Source organism: Ambystoma mexicanum, chromosome 4p, assembly GCF_040938575.1.
Source record: "Ambystoma mexicanum isolate Mex_15411 chromosome 4p, UKY_AmexF1_1, whole genome shotgun sequence".
NCBI lineage: Eukaryota > Metazoa > Chordata > Amphibia > Caudata > Ambystomatidae > Ambystoma > Ambystoma mexicanum.
This window is the reverse complement of record NC_090927.1, coordinates 703,443,194-703,461,233: the sequence shown is the minus strand read 5'-3', so window position 1 is coordinate 703,461,233 and position 18,040 is coordinate 703,443,194. Positions and strand designations below refer to the sequence as shown.

Here is an 18,040-nt window from a genome sequence, read left to right as displayed (position 1 = left end):
AGGGGTCATGGCTGCCACACCTGGTGACCCCCAAACGACGTTCATGTTGCGATGTAGGTATTGTGCGTATTGTCTCTCAATGGAAGTCATACATAGCAATCACTTTGAGAACGAGGACGATTGTTAGGAGGCTAATTTCCATGAAAAAGAAAATATTTTCCCTTTTTTTAAATTATGAATTAGCTAAGCCAAGTTAGCCTTACATAAATATCCAAAATAACAACACATACTGAATGATAAAAGGACACATTATACACAATAGGAAATCACATATAAATTACATACAAAATAGATTCATAAAAACAAGTATAAAGGTCCATGAATCACGACTCTGATACCAATCTGAAACAATAATCTGCTTAATTAGCAATCAAATATATATATATATATCTTACGTTTATATATCCCTTTTCTGAGTACCATCAATCACAACTGGCTTTTGAATAGCATCCAGTAAGCCATTATGGTACCCTGATGTGATCTTCAGACCTAAAGAACACATTAGAGGGGAAGCAGTAGACATATGCTCTGTGATTCACTGTGACTCAGTGCACAGCTGGAGATTTGCAGACCACAATGAGGCATTCATGTCTGCACTAGCCTTTGAAACTTATGGTGAAGAATAAGAAGCCTCTTATGCAGCGACACCAGAAGGTCATCCTTCTGTTTCCTGTCTGTTGCCTAGTTGTGCATGACCTTCATAGATGAGTTGGACTTCTCTATTATGCTTAGGGGCTTTGTGCTAGGCAGAGTCTACACACAGCCTTCCTGGAGATTACCGGCAATGCAAAGCCATTCGATTAATGCATGGCATGTAAGAGAGCGTGTGTGGTATGGTGTGTACCTTGGTGCATGCTGTTCAGAGTCCACCTAATAACATGTGCACTGTGGGGGACAGAGAAAGATTCTTCCCTGGGTTGAGAATGCTGAGGCTGGGGCTTGACAAGGAGATACGTTTATGAAAGATGCTCATGAGTGCTTGCTAAGATATGACAAGACCATATTAGGTCTTACTTGAAGACAAGGTTGCACCATCACAACGTCTCATATGCGGTTCAAATGAGTGGTTTCAGTTTAGAGGCAAAATGTCACTAAGTGGGGGTGTCTCTCAATGTCGCCCTTTGACTTGTCTGTGTCTGCCTATACTAATCAGAGGGTGAAAACAAGGACGTAGATAGAGTACAACTGTGTATGGCTGGCTACACGTAGTCAATGATATACATTGCGTTTCAGGGAGACCAGTGTGTAGGGGAATGAGGCAACGGTAACCCTATAATTCACCTAAAATGCATCTCCTTGAGTCATCTAGGTATACTGCCATGCCAACTGCCACCATACGTATACTACATTTTAACCCATATATAGTGCTCCTTCCCTTCATAGCTAGATTTGCTAAATAACTCGCATGCATGCATTACTGATCTCAGTCTGCATACAGAAAAGATGTAGCCAACGTCGCTTTTTTGATTAGTGTCTCCTGCTTGATGTTCCTTGTAACCTTATTCCTATATCCTCATGTCTAGAATGATCTCAAAAGGCTGAGAGGCTGTCTGAGAACTATTAAAAATCAATAACTAAAGAAAAAAACACATACCAGTGTCTCATATCAAAAGATTGTGCCGCTACAATTTTAGCACTTCGACTGACGTTCTGATTAGAAAAACGGACCCTTCCTACGGAGGAAAGGTTCTAAAGTGAAATGAAGGAGAAGCTTGCAAGCATGCAGAACCTTAATCAACATCCCACACATATTCAAATGAAGAGCCTAAACGTATCTTGATCCTTGTTAGAACATGCAGTGTTAGGGCCAGGAGTACTGCGTGATGCCCTCTAACTAATGATCAGAACATGCATTTGAAGTAAAGTGTTTTCAGGAACACTGGTTATGGTTTAAGGCCCTAGGCAATGACTGCTGTCTCCCGTTGCCCATGGCATAAGTCCTGATTTCCCCACTTTGCAGAGGATTCTGAAAGTGATGGGGTGGTATTGCAGAATCTTTGCACCAGTTCAAATGCAATTATCACTATGGGAAAAAATGTTCTACTGCAAGAAACATATTTTTTCAATGCGTTTTTGCACCAGCGCAATGTTTACTCTACTCAAAATTGGTCCTGGAGCAAAAAAGCATTGAAAAAATATGTTTGTTGCACTGGGGCTATTTTGCCTGAGTGCTAATTGCACATGCACCTGTGCAACGTTTCTGTAATATCTCCCATTGGGCGTCTTTACACAGGCACAAGTGCAACTAGCACTAGGTCAACATGTGCCTACTACAAAAACATTCTCTCAAGGCACCCTTTCACCAGTGCAACCCTGAATCCCTTCATTCTTGGGAGCAGAGCCCTTGCTAAATGTGGCATCAGGTGGTCCCCTCGTGGCCAGCTAGACCTGGTACTGACACATACATGTTCAAAGTGCTCTTTTTCCGCATGTTTTTAATAGTCATGTTATCTGAATGACCTGAACGATGCATAGTGGTCCATCTTCTAACTTTATGTTTCCTGACACAGCTTTGACGCCCCCGAGGGACCTGTCCTTTTCCGAAGTAACATCCAGCAGTTTCCGGGTGACCTGGTCTCCAGCCGCAGAGGACGCTATCTCCTACCTGGTGAACTACACAGTAGCTCTTGGTGGCGAGGAGTTTGTGGTTTCAGTACCTGCTCCAACGACGAATAGTGTGCTTACTAATTTATTCCCCAAAACGACCTATGCAGTCAGCGTGGTGGCAGAGTACCCAGACGGAGAGAGCCCCCCACTGAAAGGGGAGGAAACAACACTGGAAGGTAAGTGATCAGATCTTTGAAAGCATAGCAACTTCTCACTGACCCATGGATGTGCATTTTGATTTAGTTGGATAGCCATCAGGGCGTCACAAGCAGCTCTGTACATGAGCACAAATGGCTGACTGGGCCTTCCCATGTCTGGACGCCCTACAGTAGTAGAAGAGCATCATCCTACACAAGTAGGATAGTGTTCACAACCATTGTTCTACATTCTATAGTGTTTATAATGCATGGTCAAGTACTGACCTAAAACACAGACGAGGAGTGTCTTACATTTGTGGGTTTTTAGGGAAAGTGAGTTTGGCACCTTAGCAACCTTTTCTGACGCCATCTTCCCCAGACTTTGGCGGGGACGTTCCATAAGAAGTCATCTTTCAAACCAGTAATCTGAAGACCGGACCATCCAGTGCCTTGCTTTAAGTTATGCCAGAGGCTGTTTGTTGCTTTTTCTCCATGCATTGAACTTCACGTAGCTTTACGCCAATGCATAGTCAGTGATCAGAAGTGTCCTGGGCTGGCTGAATAATGGGTCTGTTTATACTGGAATCTGCATCAGTCAGACAAGCAGCAATGAGAGTTTTCCATGCTCGCCCAGCCAATCTAAAACTCACTTGATGCTGATGGAGAGGAATGAGTCATGGTCTAGCTGTGATTTTATTGGCAGGCACCCTGTGTCCTCTTGATGAGACTGGCCGAGGACCTTCTGGGGATGCCTATTCACATGGATGGTGCAATAGGACTGGGGAAGTTTAAGGCTTGTAATATTGACAGCTGCCCCTACTGGCAATTAGTGGATACGACTGGCATATCGCTATGGATAATGGGGACTGCATCTGTGCCAGCAAGGAGCACATAGATATCCCTCCATTGCTTCATACTGGATGTATCTACTGAGCAAACCAGATTGCTCATTTGATTAAAGTAAACGTTGAGATGGTACTTTTCAGATAACCAATCAAGCTGGGACATTTAAAATAAAAAAATAGCAACAATCTGCGAGGTTGCACTCGGAAACAGAAGTAGTCTATGCATTTGGTGTGATCTTAATAAAGCATGCCAATAAAGAGGTGCAGCAGTGATTACTTTGAAGGGGAAAAGGGCTTGCCAGGGCTCAGCCCTAGCACTCATTTCTGAGCCTCAGCACTTATTTTTAAGTCCAGCTTCATTATGTTGTGGTGTTTTGGCAACTTTATTATTTTAACTTTCACTCAATCATAGTAACATAGCAATAGGCACCAGCAACAGTGTGCACTGGCCAGGGTATCTGCATCCTGGGCTGGCTCATTGTTATTCACAAACCTGATGACGCAGGTTGGCAGGGCAGCACTATTTATCAATTTTCATGAAAAAGAATGAGATGCAAGGGGACAGTTCAGGGCACTGATGCTGGCCATGTCCACACACTGCTCCACTCAGTCTGCATGACATTGCTGCAAATTCCCTAGTGTAACAACCAGCAGTGTGGGTTAACAACAGGACAGTCACCAGCCAACAGCCCCAACACAGGGGCAAAGTCAGTGAAAAGACCTGCATCGAACAGGCGAGCCAGTTATGAGTGCCAACCTATGCAAGACGATCTTGCTGCAGTGTTTGACAGGCAAGTCATGAGTTCAGTAATGGTTTTGCCTACATTTGCCCATCAATTTACCATAGCAGGAAAGCATTTTTGCTCCTTTTGCCTGTGGTTAGATGGTTAACATGCGCCACTTGACACTGATAGGGTTGGAGCAAAATGTTAATGATGATGATGATGATGTGTTTTAAAGAAACACTTAAACGTTTATTTTATTTCAAGACACAAGTAGCATGTTATGTTGATTTCACCCTTATTGAATCAGTGGGAGTTGGAGCTTTAACCTCAAATATGTTGACATTGTATGGAGCAACAGTGGGTGGTGTCAATAGTAGATGGAGAACTGTCCCTTCCCCCATGAAAGAAAATATGTGCACCCTGGCACTTATTTTCTTACAAATTAAGCACTGAGGTGAAGTCGAGGGCACATAACGAGGGCAAGAGACCATATCACTTTTTACAGTCCACTCCCCCACGGCTGTGAATGGCATTCAAATAGGGCTAAATTGCAAAAGCAGAGGTTAGAAACAAAAATAAACACTGGAGAAGGTTCCAGTGAGCCTTTTCCTGGTGCAATGTTGGCTATGGGAGAAAGCTGTGAGAGAAACATTAAGCCTTGCATCAGTGGTTAAGGCACTCTGCTGATCCATTTTTCATAATGGCATGCTACAATGTTATAAGGATTGGGTAGAGTGTGTATGGGGTGCTTGCCCGTTATATACACACTATAGAGTTCATGAATGGAATGGACTGAAGTAGCTTTTGCTTAGGTGACAAATTACCCAGAATTTGAAATGCTGTGCTCTGATTGCATAGGGTCAAATCCAATGCATTATCTGTTATTAAAGAGGGCAAAGAATCCGAAAAACAGATGGTTGGCGAGAATGTTCATGTGGCAATTCATATTTTGTTAACAGAAAGCATTGTCATTGATGGAGCATTGCGGCATCATTTGTGCCCCCTTCTGATTTAGAAACAGTCTGCATGATATCATAGTAACTTCTGTTCACCTCTCTTCATGGTTGAATCTAGGGTTCTTCTCTGGCATTTGATGGTAGATGATAAAATACGCATGCCATTGCTATCTGATAACTCTTGATGTCAAAGCCATCAGGAAATCCCAAAGAGTTTCCATTGTACCCCTTCTGGGATGAGTGTGCCGTCATGGCCATCCAGAACAATATCTGCCTTACATTACATACGGCCATCGGAAAGTATTGCCCAAACTCCTTCACATTAAATCTATAAAATGGATTATTGGAGTAAACCCATTTATGTCACCTCTTCACCGCTACAACTCCATTCTCGATTGGGTTGTTTTTGTCTTGCGTGAAAGCTATTCGTCGTCTTACAAAACTTATTTATGAAGATAATCCTGATCACGTTTTCTGAATCTGCTCTTCTTGACATCTCCCACCGTCTTAGAACTGCTAATGGTCTGGAAATTCACCTTTTGCTCAATATTTCTTTTTTAAAGAATGTTAATGTTGCCATCTCGTCCGCATGTAGTAAGTCTACCTTACAGCATATAGACCCAGGATATAATTTCAGCACGTCTAATGGACTCTATAGTCAGTGCAGTATTGATTACTTGATAATGGTCACACAATGCACATTCTACCATATAGAATACCTTTTCTCATCTGCAGCCTATTTTCAGTGGTTTTCCCCCTGTTTTCTCACAACATACGCTACCTTGATTGCATCACATGGAAGAGTCTCTTCTGTTTGGCGTAGTCGGCACCCCTCTTTCAAATGTGGGCCACATTAGGGGTATGGCAGTAAAAGTAAAAATGTGTGGTATTGTGATACACTTGTGTATAGGCGCGTTATAAATGCCATATCATATCATACCTCCTGTTTTTACCTGCAACAGATTTTGTGACTGGCAGAGTTACTGTGCCTGTTATTGTGCAGGAAAACAGTATGCTGTTATTACTGCTGCATTCTAAAGTTAAATACCCCATAATTTACCTCTAGTTTTTACCTCTGTGCAGACAGTGGAGGTAAACATTTTACAAACTCGCCTGAAGTTTGGACAACATGTTTCCTGTACTGAAGGGAAGCGCTTGACTTCAGTAACGAGAACAATATTTTGACAGGCAGTTGAAAGGGGTTGATAAATACCTTCTCACCGCACTTCCCATGTAATGGACTTAATGATCTGAATTGCCCCTTTTTGTAAAACTAAGGCATATAATACATGCGGATTCCCGTGAAACCACCTGCTGTATTTCTGGCATTCACACTCTTTGCCACCAATCCTAGTAACTCATGATGCAGGTCTTTGTGTTGTCCAGAATATTAATATCTTTTTTTTTCTTAAAAGATTTTTATGAGAATATCATCTTTTCACAAATAAAGACGAGGGTGCATATCAATTAGAAACATGTAATCAACACAACATCCAGTATTATTTCAGTGTGCGCTGTTCTTCGATTCACAGCAGACTACAAATCTCCTTTCCTTTCAAAATTACCAATTACCAATTGGATGCGTTCGTGGTATACGAAAGTGCAAAAAAGTACTGCATTCCTGAACTGTCTCTTGATCTTCCACTAAGCACTTAAATACAAATAATCACATTTTTGCCTTTAACAAATTGTCTTCAGGGCAGTTGAAAACCTGCGAGTTACAAAGTTTTTTTCTCTAGAAATTAAGGCAATACAAACTCGTTTTACCACACTCTGGAAAGCACACACAGCACATAGCAAGGAGAACATACTTATTCCAGGTCTAAGCATGTTGTTAAAATACTAATATTAATATCTGAAAGTAATTATCTGAGTCTTTTAATAAGGGAAAACAGACTTGGGGAAAATTCACAAAATAGAGTCTGCTTGATTAGTGCTACATTTCTGGCCATGTTAAAACATTCCCTAAGATGGTAGCACGTCTTTAAATTAATAGAAAAAAAGATAATTTAACATTGGCTAGACGATATGAATTTAGAAATGACTTCCCCAGATGGGCAGTGGAGGAGGAGTGTGTTTTGATCTGCAGGACACTCTAGGATAAGCTTTGTTAGTACTTGTTGCTACCAAGAATCATTTTTCATGGCATATTTACATTAAGAACGGGAGCACTGGTTAGTGTAGGCGGAAATGTTTAAATTGCTGGATGCTCTGTTTTTTCACATAGGAAATTATATGAGCAATTTTGGTTCAAAGGAACCATTTTTCTGGGCATGGAGTTGCCTGCCTACATTTAGGCCCTGATTCGTGGAATTATGTGCGTGTAAAACGGGGATTTTTGTGCCACTCTGCCCGAAAATCCCTGTTTGACGAATGAGAATTTGCGGGCAGAATGGCATGCAAATCAGCGTTTTGCATGCAAATAATTCCATAGTCATCAATATCTTCATGTATAACACGCATTTTGAGCAGACACATCATCACTAGTAGGCTGTGCCCGTTAAAACGCCGGTTGTAGATTCTGTTGCTTGAAAGTATCTCAGATTCTCCTCTTGCCAAAATTAATTCAGCTATTTTCCCTGCAGTTGTAAAAAAGCTAACTCTATTGGATAGAAAGGGAATGGCCTGGTTAGAACATGTTTGTTTACAAGAACTGGCTAGAAAATTAAGCCTTAGAAATGCATTGTTAAATAGAAAAGGGGGGCTTCCCTGCTTAAGATCAGAATTCTAATTTAAATATAAAACACACGAGTCAATCTCATGTAATGTTCCAAATCTTTTACATTGAGACAAATCTCCACAGTAGTGGTCTGAGTTTTGAGGCTTGTTTGCAAGTTGCCATAGTGTGACCCCCAGTGCTATCGAGACTGTAATCTCCAGAGGAAGTAGCAAAGGGGGAATTTGGGTTGTTTGACCTAAACTGAAAAGTTTGCAGTATTTGTCCGTAGCTCACTTGACCGGTAGGGTCAAACAACCCCTAGTCTAGAAATACACTCCTCCTCTCCTCCCACTTTCTTACCTTTTGGCGGCACACCTTGTTGGGTGCCGCCGACTACCCTGACTCCCTCCGACACCGGTTCCCTTCACGTATGTGTTTTGGAACCGGCGCTGCAGGTTCCTTTCAGTTTTTTTGGGTCTTTTTTAACTTTATTCCTGTAAGCAAGGGACACCACTGCAAACCCTGTTCCCATTATAGTGAACAAGGGATGCGGGGAGACCCCTGTGACTCCCGTTCCCCTTGTTCGCTTTAATGGGTTTGCATGGCATATTTGTTCGAATTTATAGGCTATACGAGATCTTCGTAGAGCCTAAATTCGGTCAAATATGCCATACATTTTTTATATTTGGTCTTTTGGTGTATTTCCGGAAAGGGATCGAGTTGTAAGGTAATTATTATTATTAGCGTCTTTGTTGAGCACAAACCTACCTTCTGGAAGCCACAACGTGCTTTACAAAACATAGGTGGAATGGCATAGTGAGAGAATGAGAGATAAAAGGGAGCAGGGAGCTAACAACGGGGGAGGGAGGGGAAGGGCTATTTGGCAGAAAGAGATCTACAAGCAACCAGGGGAGGAAACAGGAAGTGAGATGTGGTGGGGAGGGGAAGGTGTGTGAATCTAAGTGTTAGGGAGGAGCCATTCCTTAAAGCAGAGGCTCTTTGCTCTTTCTTGAAACTCTTTCTTGAAATGTAGAAATGAGCGGGCCAGTATGGTGTTGATGGGGAGAAGGTGGATTGCAGGCCTCCAGAAATGCTGAGTGAAGTAGCTTGGCGACTTCAGGGAAACTTCCTTGTAGATGATGCAGCAGGATTTGAAGATAGTATGTGCTTGCCGCGGGAGACAGAGCAGTTCGATGGGAGTCGGGGTTATGTGGTCGAATTTGCTGAGTCCTTATTGAGTCATGCAGCAGCATGCAGGACACATCGCAGGGGGGCCAGGGTAGTCCCGGGAAGGCCTTCAAAAAGTGTATTGCCGCCATCCAGATGTGAGAGGACTATGATATGATATGTCATTTATAACGTGCCTATACACAAGTGTTTCTAGGCGTGACAAGACAAGTGGGGGAAGATAGAGGGAGGACAAGACAAACAATGTATCTAGCCCTTGTGTCATTCAGATCGTGCAAGTGTGACAGTGCAAAAGTGCAGGGAGAAGGGTGAGGAGGAAGTGCCAGGGAAAGGGTAGGGGAAGTGCAATCAGGGCAACAATGCTCTGAGTGAGTGCAGCCAGGGCAGCATAGCTATGGGTAACTGCATGGAGGTAGGGGGCTATAGGGGTTACAGTGACAGCCCCTAAGTGCACGGTAGGCCCGGAGGCAGTGCAGGGGAGACTGATCATGTAGGAGCCTGGTATCCAGTGAGATTCTGGGGGAAGCCAAGTAATCAGTCAGTGCAGCAGACAGGTCAGCAGGGGAGAGAGAGAGAGAAAGCAGAGGAGAAAAAAGGAAGGTCTTGAGCAGCTTGCAGAACTTCAGGTGGTCCGGCTTGAGTTTGAGAGTGGCAGGGAGGCCATTGCAGAGGGAGGTACCTGCAGAGGAGAGAGATCCTCCCTCCACTCTCTGCCTGGAGAAGCGTCAGGACCTTAGAGAGTTGGAGGTAGCTGAGCGAAGGGCCCCCGAAGGAAGGTATTTTGGAAGAGAGAGTTGGATGTAGGGTAGGCTCCGGCCCCAGAAAGCCTTGTTGAAGATGAAAAGGGTCTTGAACTTGATCCTTGCAGCCAGTGGGAGCCAGTGGAGAGATTTCAGGGCTGGAGAGATATGGTCCCTGGGCTTGAGGTCAAGGATAAGTCTTGCAGTCCCTTTCTGGATTAGATGCAGAGGGCGGAAAGTAGAGGATGGGAAATTGAGAAAGAGGCTGTTTCAGTAGTCCAGCCTAGGGAGAACCAGGGCTCTGAAGACAGTGAGCTTCTGGGGGAAAGTAAGAAAAGGAAGAATACCTCTGAGGAGGTGCAGCTGGTAGTGGGCCTTCTTGGCAAGGTCAGTGATGTGAGGAGTGAAGGAGAAAGTGGAATCGAAGATGACACCAATGTTTTTTGCCTCACAGGAAGGAAAAGAAAGAGGGTCCAAGAAGGTTGGCCAGAGTGAGAGGGGGAAAGTGGGAGCAGGGTTCCCAATGAGAAGGATCTCTGTCATACTGGTGTTAAGGCAGAGATCATTGGAGGCGCACCAATCCTGAATTGCGAATAGACAGACAGAAATGCGCAAGGGATCAGAGGAGGCTGAGGGGAACCCGAAAGAGAGCTGAATGTCATCCACATAACACTGAAAGTTAGAGGAGAAGGTAGAACCATAGTGAGAGGCTAGAACCCTGGGGAACACCACATGTGGAGAGAGATGAGGTGGAGAGAAAGGACCCAAGTTGGACCTGGGAGGGCCAGTTCAGGAGGAAGAGGTCAACCACTCCAAGGTCTGATCCGTGATGTCCAGGCTTTCACGTAGTTGATTTATAAGGATGGCGTGATTGACCATGTTAAAAGCAGAGGAAAGGTCAAGGAGCATGAGGACGAAAGGAAGGCTGGAATCAGGATTAGAGAGCAGATCTTCATGGTTGTTCAGGAGAGCAGTTTCCGTGCCTTTGGCTGCTCTGAAACCAGACTGATGGTCATGGAGGCAACCACAGATTCAGTGTGGAGAGCAATCTGGGAGATGGCTGGCTTTTCCAGGAGTTTGCCCAATAAAGGAGCGATAGAGATCGGGCGATAGTTTTCCGGACAAGAAGGGTCAGCAGAAGACTTTTTAAGGGTGGGTGCACAAGGGAGTGCTTGAGGAGAGAAGGGAAGGATCCAGTGGCAAAAGAGTGATTTCAGAATCGGCCAAGGCTGGAGCAAGGGTGTCAATGAGGTCCTTGATGGTTATGGAGGAGCAGGTGAGCACCTGTTTGGACAACATTTTCATAGATCTGATGTGTCTAGAAACAACATCAGGTCTTGCCAGAGAGAAAGAGGAGAAAGGAGGAGAGGGAGAAATGGCCAGAGGGGGGGGGGGGCGAGAGATGTAGAGGGAGAGGAAGAGGAGAGTGAGGACATAATGGCCTAGGCTTAAGTGGTGAAGTGAGAAGCCACAGCCATACAGAGGGCCTGGGAGACTTAGGCTTGCACAGCAGATCTGAAATGGTTTTCTGGGATGCAGGGCTTGATTTTCCACAGGAGAGAAAGTTGGTCCAAGCTGTTCAAGTTTAGGGGAAAGAGGGGAAAGATAAACCAAACAGGGATTCAAGTAGCAGGGAGGTAGATTAAAGAGAGTTGGATGATGTTTGCAATGGATTGGATGCATGTTGATTGAGCCAGTGTGGATCGATGATCATGGATCCAGAATGTGGCAAATGTAGAGAGTAAATTGAAGGGTTCTGCAGGGGTTAGGAGTATTTACTTGTAGGCAGCTTTAAGAAAGATACCCACACACAAATAAGTATAGTTTGTGGCCATATGATTGACGCAAGTAAACCCCTTGAAGTGTGGAAGCTTTTTGTTATCAGGGAATGCGTTTAATTTCTCCTCCCAAACAAATTCAAGTATTGTGATACTGGGAATGCTAATCCCCGAGGCCAAGAGTGGCCACGCCAAGAGTAGATGGCACGGTAGGTGAATGTGAACAGAAATACAGAGGGATGAAGCGCGGGATAGGGTGGATGTCCATGCTGCTGTATGCAGTGAAAGCCTGGGTCCTTAGCAGAATGAATAGTTCTAGAATCACATCCAATTATGTGTCATCTTTTAGTGGGTGACATTAAGGTGAATAAAATAAACAAAGAATAACTAGTAGAGTGAGAGCATTGATAGGGTGATGTAAACACTTAGTATAAACCAAATTAGATGTTACTGACGTAGACGAAAATAGAAAGGCTTTCCCAAAATAGACAGTGAAACTAGTCATATAAGGAAAAGAGAATTGAAAATCTAAACTGTGTGGCACCATTGCCAGGTAGCACTGTAGTTGTATTATGTCTGTAATAGAGACTGGTTCTATACATTGTTACATTATTGCTGTCCAAATAGGTCTTTACGGTGCAGAACTGTTTTACTCTACTGATTATAGAAATGTTGTCATGATTGCAAAGCATTAATTTTAACAATACAACTATTTGGATAGGCCTAGCAACAACCGATACAAAGGTCTTATTTCTGTGTGATTGCGCCTGTTCTTTTGAAAGGCAATTGCGATACATTCAATTATGTAATCCGAATTTAGACCATGTAGTTACAGTTTAACAAAAGGATTTGCTGGATTGGGACACAGATATGTGATATATCTGACCCTACTCATTTCAGATCGGCTGGTATCATCGCTTGTTGTTTTCAACCAAACCCTCTTGCCTCTCGGCTTCTTATATAGACTTGCTGGATATTAAAGGCATACGATTTTCGTATATAACTCAGAATTCTTATCTTAAGCTGGGAATGCCCTTCTTTCTTTAAAGATAAAGTGAACAACAGTCTTGCCAATAAAAGGAAGTACACGCTGCTGGGCCCAGGTGAGAAGGGAGGAGAAGTAACATCACTTTATAAGGCTGTTAAACCTAACTAAATATATGTTCACTGTTTGGTTCCCAGAAAATCCAGCCTGCTTTTTGTATGGATATGGGCAAGAGATATATTTCCTCCTGAACCTCAAACTTTCTCACCTTGGTCAATTCAAAAGTTAGTACTGTCCAGAATAAAAAAAAGAATTGAAAGTATGGAGTGACTTAGGGCTCTAAATGGCTAAAGCGTTTAAACTCTACCCTCATGCACATAATTGATATATTATTCAAAGTTATGACTTAGGCCAAAAAGTCATCAAATAATATGCCTGTGCCTTAATTTGCTTTGAAGAGAGATTCATTGCAAGGAGCAGCAGCGAAATGATTTGAACTCCATGGGGTCTATTCATGAACACATTATGTTTACTTGCAGGTGCCCTGCACACACACACAAGTGCAGAAACAAAACATCTGTAAGGTGCACTGATTCACAAAAATCATTCTGTGCAGGCACAGAGATTCACTGTGCGAAGGTGCTTGCCAGAAGGAGAGTCGCTTTCAACTGCATCAGTGCCTGCACTGATTCATCTATCAAAAACCAGGCACAGTGGAATGCATAACGATGACTGGGGTCTTGTCAGACCTCTGTCAGCAACTGCATGCCCCAAATAGAAATATTCAGGCATGGGCGTTTCTATTCCTTTTTTAGAGTTCCACCACCAAAATCGAGGTGGGAATGTAATAACGTCCTTTGAAGTGGGAACTGTAAGGCTTGTCACTGTAAATGTGTTCTCTGACCCCGTGGCTAGAAGGCTTACTTCAGGGGTATTCAGCCACTGCATACCTAGGTGTCAGGAATGTGCTTGATTCTTCGCTATGCCAACAGGAGCTGGCTGCAGGTGGTCTCGGCCTGCACCTAGCCCTCCTGCCAACCTGCATACACATTCCTTTTGAAAATCTGGGATTTGCATGCAGGGAAATGCACTTTGCGTCTCGCAGCCTGCACGCCTGGCCCTTTTTGAATAGCCCAGAGTGTACTTTTGGCCAGACAACATGTGTGAACGTACACAACCTTAAACATGCTTTAACATGCAGGTCTGATTTCTTGCAGTTCGAGGTGCTCCTCGGAACCTCAGGGTGACGGATGAAACAACAGACAGCTTTAAAGTGGGCTGGACTCCAGCACCGGGCAACGTTCTACGGTACAGGGTCGCCTACAGGCCGGTGGCTGGAGGGGAGAGGAAAGAGGTGACAGTGCAAGGGAACGAGAAAGTCACCACCCTGCATAACCTCACCCCGGATACAAAATATCAAGTGTCTGTTATCCCGGAATATCAATCTGGCCCCGGCGTTGCACTGAACGGCAATGGCGCCACAGAAGAAGGTAACCTGCTCCAAGTATTTTTGCTGACCGTAAACTTTCTGGGTCCATCAATGACACCTTAAATCTCAGACTCTATACATGAATACAGAAGATGTCTGTGGATATGTTATGTATTGCATGCATTTTGGGGTGGGTGGTTGTCCTGTGCTGCTTGGGGGCGCATTACAGCACATGTTAGTTCCCTAAAACCCCACAGTCAGTCACAAAATGGAGAATTGGTGCATAGCAGCACATCTCTATCAACAGCATCATCATCTTTCTCCACACCCTCAATGTCCTTATCATCATTGCATGCGCAAAGGGAAACCTGGGAGCATGAAGTGTCCTTCCCCCAGTCTTTATCCCACACAGTTATTTTTCCCAAAATGATTATATAAGTGTCCGTTATATTAGTCACACACCCAATTTCCATTGTCAATTAGGAAGTAAGACTTCATAGTTTCATGTGAGCAATGATCATGGACATATTTAACAATGCGCGGACAGAAATGCCTAATTTTAGAAAAAGGACTCATTTGAATAGGTGTTGAAACACTGATCCAAGGCCTATTAGAAAGCGTATGACATCTGTGTTCTGTTTCACAGTGGTGGGACAGCCCAAAAACCTTCGAGTTACTGACCCCACCACGTCCAGCTTGAAGCTAGCCTGGGATAAAGCGCCTGGAAAAGTACAGCGGTATCTAGTGACCTACACCCCGGCTGCAGGAGGTGATGCAAAGGAAGTGACCGTAAGAGGCGATACCAGCACTACGGTACTGAAGGAGTTGGATCCGGGTACCACCTACTCATTATCCGTCAACCCACTTTATGCATCAGGAGCTGGTACAGCTCTCACCGGCGAAGGAGCCACGCTTGAAGGTAATTGACCAATTTAACTGTGGATATTGCTGAAAGCAGAGGTTTGTTGACCTTATCTCAAGGAGTATTTGCACCCGCGGAGGGGGAAGCAACCAATCTGCTGGGATCTAAGCCCACGTTCCGAGCAACCTGGCAGTTGCTTCCCCCACCCCACCATCTTCCCCCCACCTTCCCTTCTCTTAACTTCATTTTCCCCATCCCTCCCACCCCAACTTACCTGATGGCTGTGGTGGCCCGCTGGCGCTGCTGCTGCTGCTACATCTTCCTTCCTCCTGCCGCCATGGAAATGGAAGAGGGGCTCTACTTGGAGCTCCATCTTCCAGCTCCATGGTGGTCATCTGTAGACAGTGTTTTTTATGAGTGAATGGGACACCACAAGGCGTCCTGTTCATTCATAGAAAAGACACTGCTATCAGCACCCTAGGGTGATAATAGTGTTATGTACCTGTTCCATGGACAATACCGGGAGAAATTATCTGGCGTTCCGGGGGCATTATCCTCCGGTATTGCCCATGGAGCAGTACTTAATGCTGTAGTAATTTTCAATGCTTCAGACAATGCCCTGCCTGTTATTCTATTTTATGATTGTCAATTTGTATTTCCTTTTTTCAATATTAATGTATTAATAGCTGTACAAAGTATGAAATTCCAAGAAAAGCTGGCCATCATAGAGTACTCCAAATGTAGCCAAATCCTGTAGATATTTGGAGAAGTAACTTTTGTTTGTGTCTGGGTATGCATCCATATCGACATTTTCCAGCATAGTTCAAGGGGAGGAGCATTGCCACATCTTTAGCAGCCTCCTGACAACACAGCTCTTCCATTTTATTGAAATACCTGTGATATTTAACAACAATGGTGATCCTGTTGTATTGTTAGAAGCTCTGTAGGCAGGGTTCCGGCAGCTTAATGCTAGGTGTTATTTATATCTACCCCAGGAGTACTCCATTTATGAATCACAGAAGGATCAAGGATATTAATGAATGCTGGATGGAAGAAAGAATGAGGTCTAAAAAGTTCCCCTTTGATTCACATTCAATCCACAATGATATTGGAGATTTTTTTAGGGGGGAGGGGAGTTCACATCTGTAAATGATGGTGCACCTGTTTTTTCGGGTCAAATACCTCTGCGATAAACGCCTGCCCGTTTATGTTAATCCATTAGAACCCAATAAAAACGTATGGTTGGCTAATGGTAGCTTAAAAATATGTTTTTTCCTTGAAGAAAAGCTGCATATTTTCATTAAGGAAAAAACAGCCCAAGCCAAAATGGACACCATTCAAAAACAAAATAGTGCTCAACAAAGATCCCCTTTTCCATATCCATGCCGCCCAGAGCAAGCGAGGTACGGGCATGATATGGAAAAATGGCGTTTGAGGACATTCTTTATTTTGTATCATATTTGTAAGAAAGGCTGGATGGTGAGTAGGAAGTTGAAGGTGGGGGCTGGTGAAGTCGGATGTTGGGGGTGCCTGAGAAAAGAGCGAGTGTTGGCTAACCAAGGGAGTGCTTGGAATGGCCAGGCTTCAATTCTCGGTTACAGTGCGAAATCCATGCAGTCCCATTGGCAGAGGAACGGGCATGGGGTGATAATTCTGAGCATTGCTGGCTATTAAGCACAAGTGAATATTTCAACAATGAGAATTTTGCAGTGGTCTGACACTATTTCAATATTGGCTACCTAAAACAAATACAAATATGTAAGCAAGGGGGCATAGACCGCATCACCAAGAAATTGCCACCTAGGATACTTAATCCTTGTTCCTGGGCCTCCGTCATCACAAATCTCAGGTTTTTTGGCTATGTGGAGAGTGTATTTATTGGTGAACAAAAGCCTGTTAATTTGATATGCAGTTGAGCTTTTGTTCCCAATGGAGAGGACTCCTAAATGGAAGGATATGAACGTATGTTTGGCACCAGTGTCCAATCAGGTTGGATCGTTTCTCTATTGACTGAGCCCTGGCGAAGAACATGTGTTGTGAAATGTATTATATACTTTGTCTTATAGTTAGAGCGGAATTGTAATGCACATAATCACTTTGTCAATGTGATTATCAAGGATGAGAATGCCGTCTAGCATGGAATGTAGGGATTTGTCCTTCCTAGCAATATTTATCTTTTGTCAGACCTGGCAGGATGGCTTCCTAGACGCAGAGGAAACACATTCACAAATGCAACCAACCCATGTGAGTTGGCGACTGGATGGAATCCAGTAGGGTTAGGTGCAAACCCAATAGAAGACGTATGCTCAAAAGAAAGGAACCCATCAGGCTGCAGCCCCAAAATAGACGAAATGACTTAAATCTTTATGAGATTATCAGAAGAAGCTGCTTATTCATGATGATAGCAGAAGATGCTCTGGCCATTGACATCCCAAGACCCTGGCTACATAAAGGCCGAATTTGTGATGGGGGAGTGCTCACTGAGACCTGTCCACCTGGCTGCCTATTGAAGGTTTCGTGAATGAGGGCACTAGCAGTTTGTTGTAAAATGATTGAATAGGAATAACTAGCACGCCATGATAGGGGCCATGCACACTGCTGGAAATGACCATTCTAGCTTCAGCTTCCTCTTTACAAAATTAGACCGAATGTTGCAAAGGCACCACCTTCCTTGTGCTGGAGTCTACTAGAGGGTGATGCCCAATCACTGCCAATCTGGTACTTGTTTCTGTGCCCCTTCTGGTGTTGCTGTCTGGTATTTCATCTATTTTGCTCAGGCCTATCACCATTAGAGTCATCAGGAGGATAGCTAAGCGGCAACGTGCTTGCCTTGGAAGCAAGACGACACGGAGTAACACAGGTCCGATACAAGGGTCAGCGCTTAGAAACCTCTGGGTATTTAGCGCGTTATAAATAACACATCATATCATATCAGGTCCCCCCAACACTGCTATTTGACATCTCACCGCTGATGTGTTACCACTCGGGCCGAGAGTGCGTAGCACATCTCTCCAGGGATTCCAAGGAAACCTGTGGTTGTGGGTGGCAGGCAGGATTCACAGGTGTGTGCTAGCTGCATGAAACTGCCAGGTGAGCACTGTGTCTGAGTAGCCTATTCCAGAAGCTGGG

General features: G+C 44.0%; 1 protein-coding gene across 5 annotated transcripts in view; it reads left to right on the top strand.

Moving 5' to 3' along the window:
• Positions 1-18,040, top strand: part of COL12A1 (collagen type XII alpha 1 chain) — a 296,727-nt gene that overhangs the window by 66,536 nt on the left and 212,151 nt on the right. For 3 of the 5 annotated variants that reach the window (XM_069606261.1, XM_069606259.1, XM_069606260.1), the window contains exons 11-13: positions 2,511-2,783; positions 13,838-14,110; positions 14,696-14,968. The exons of the other annotated variants lie outside the window; for them this stretch is intronic. In XM_069606261.1, the coding sequence (XP_069462362.1) occupies positions 2,511-2,783; positions 13,838-14,110; positions 14,696-14,968 (819 nt within the window). The remainder of the gene's footprint in view (positions 1-2,510; positions 2,784-13,837; positions 14,111-14,695; positions 14,969-18,040) is intronic. 5 annotated transcript variants of the gene reach the window in all.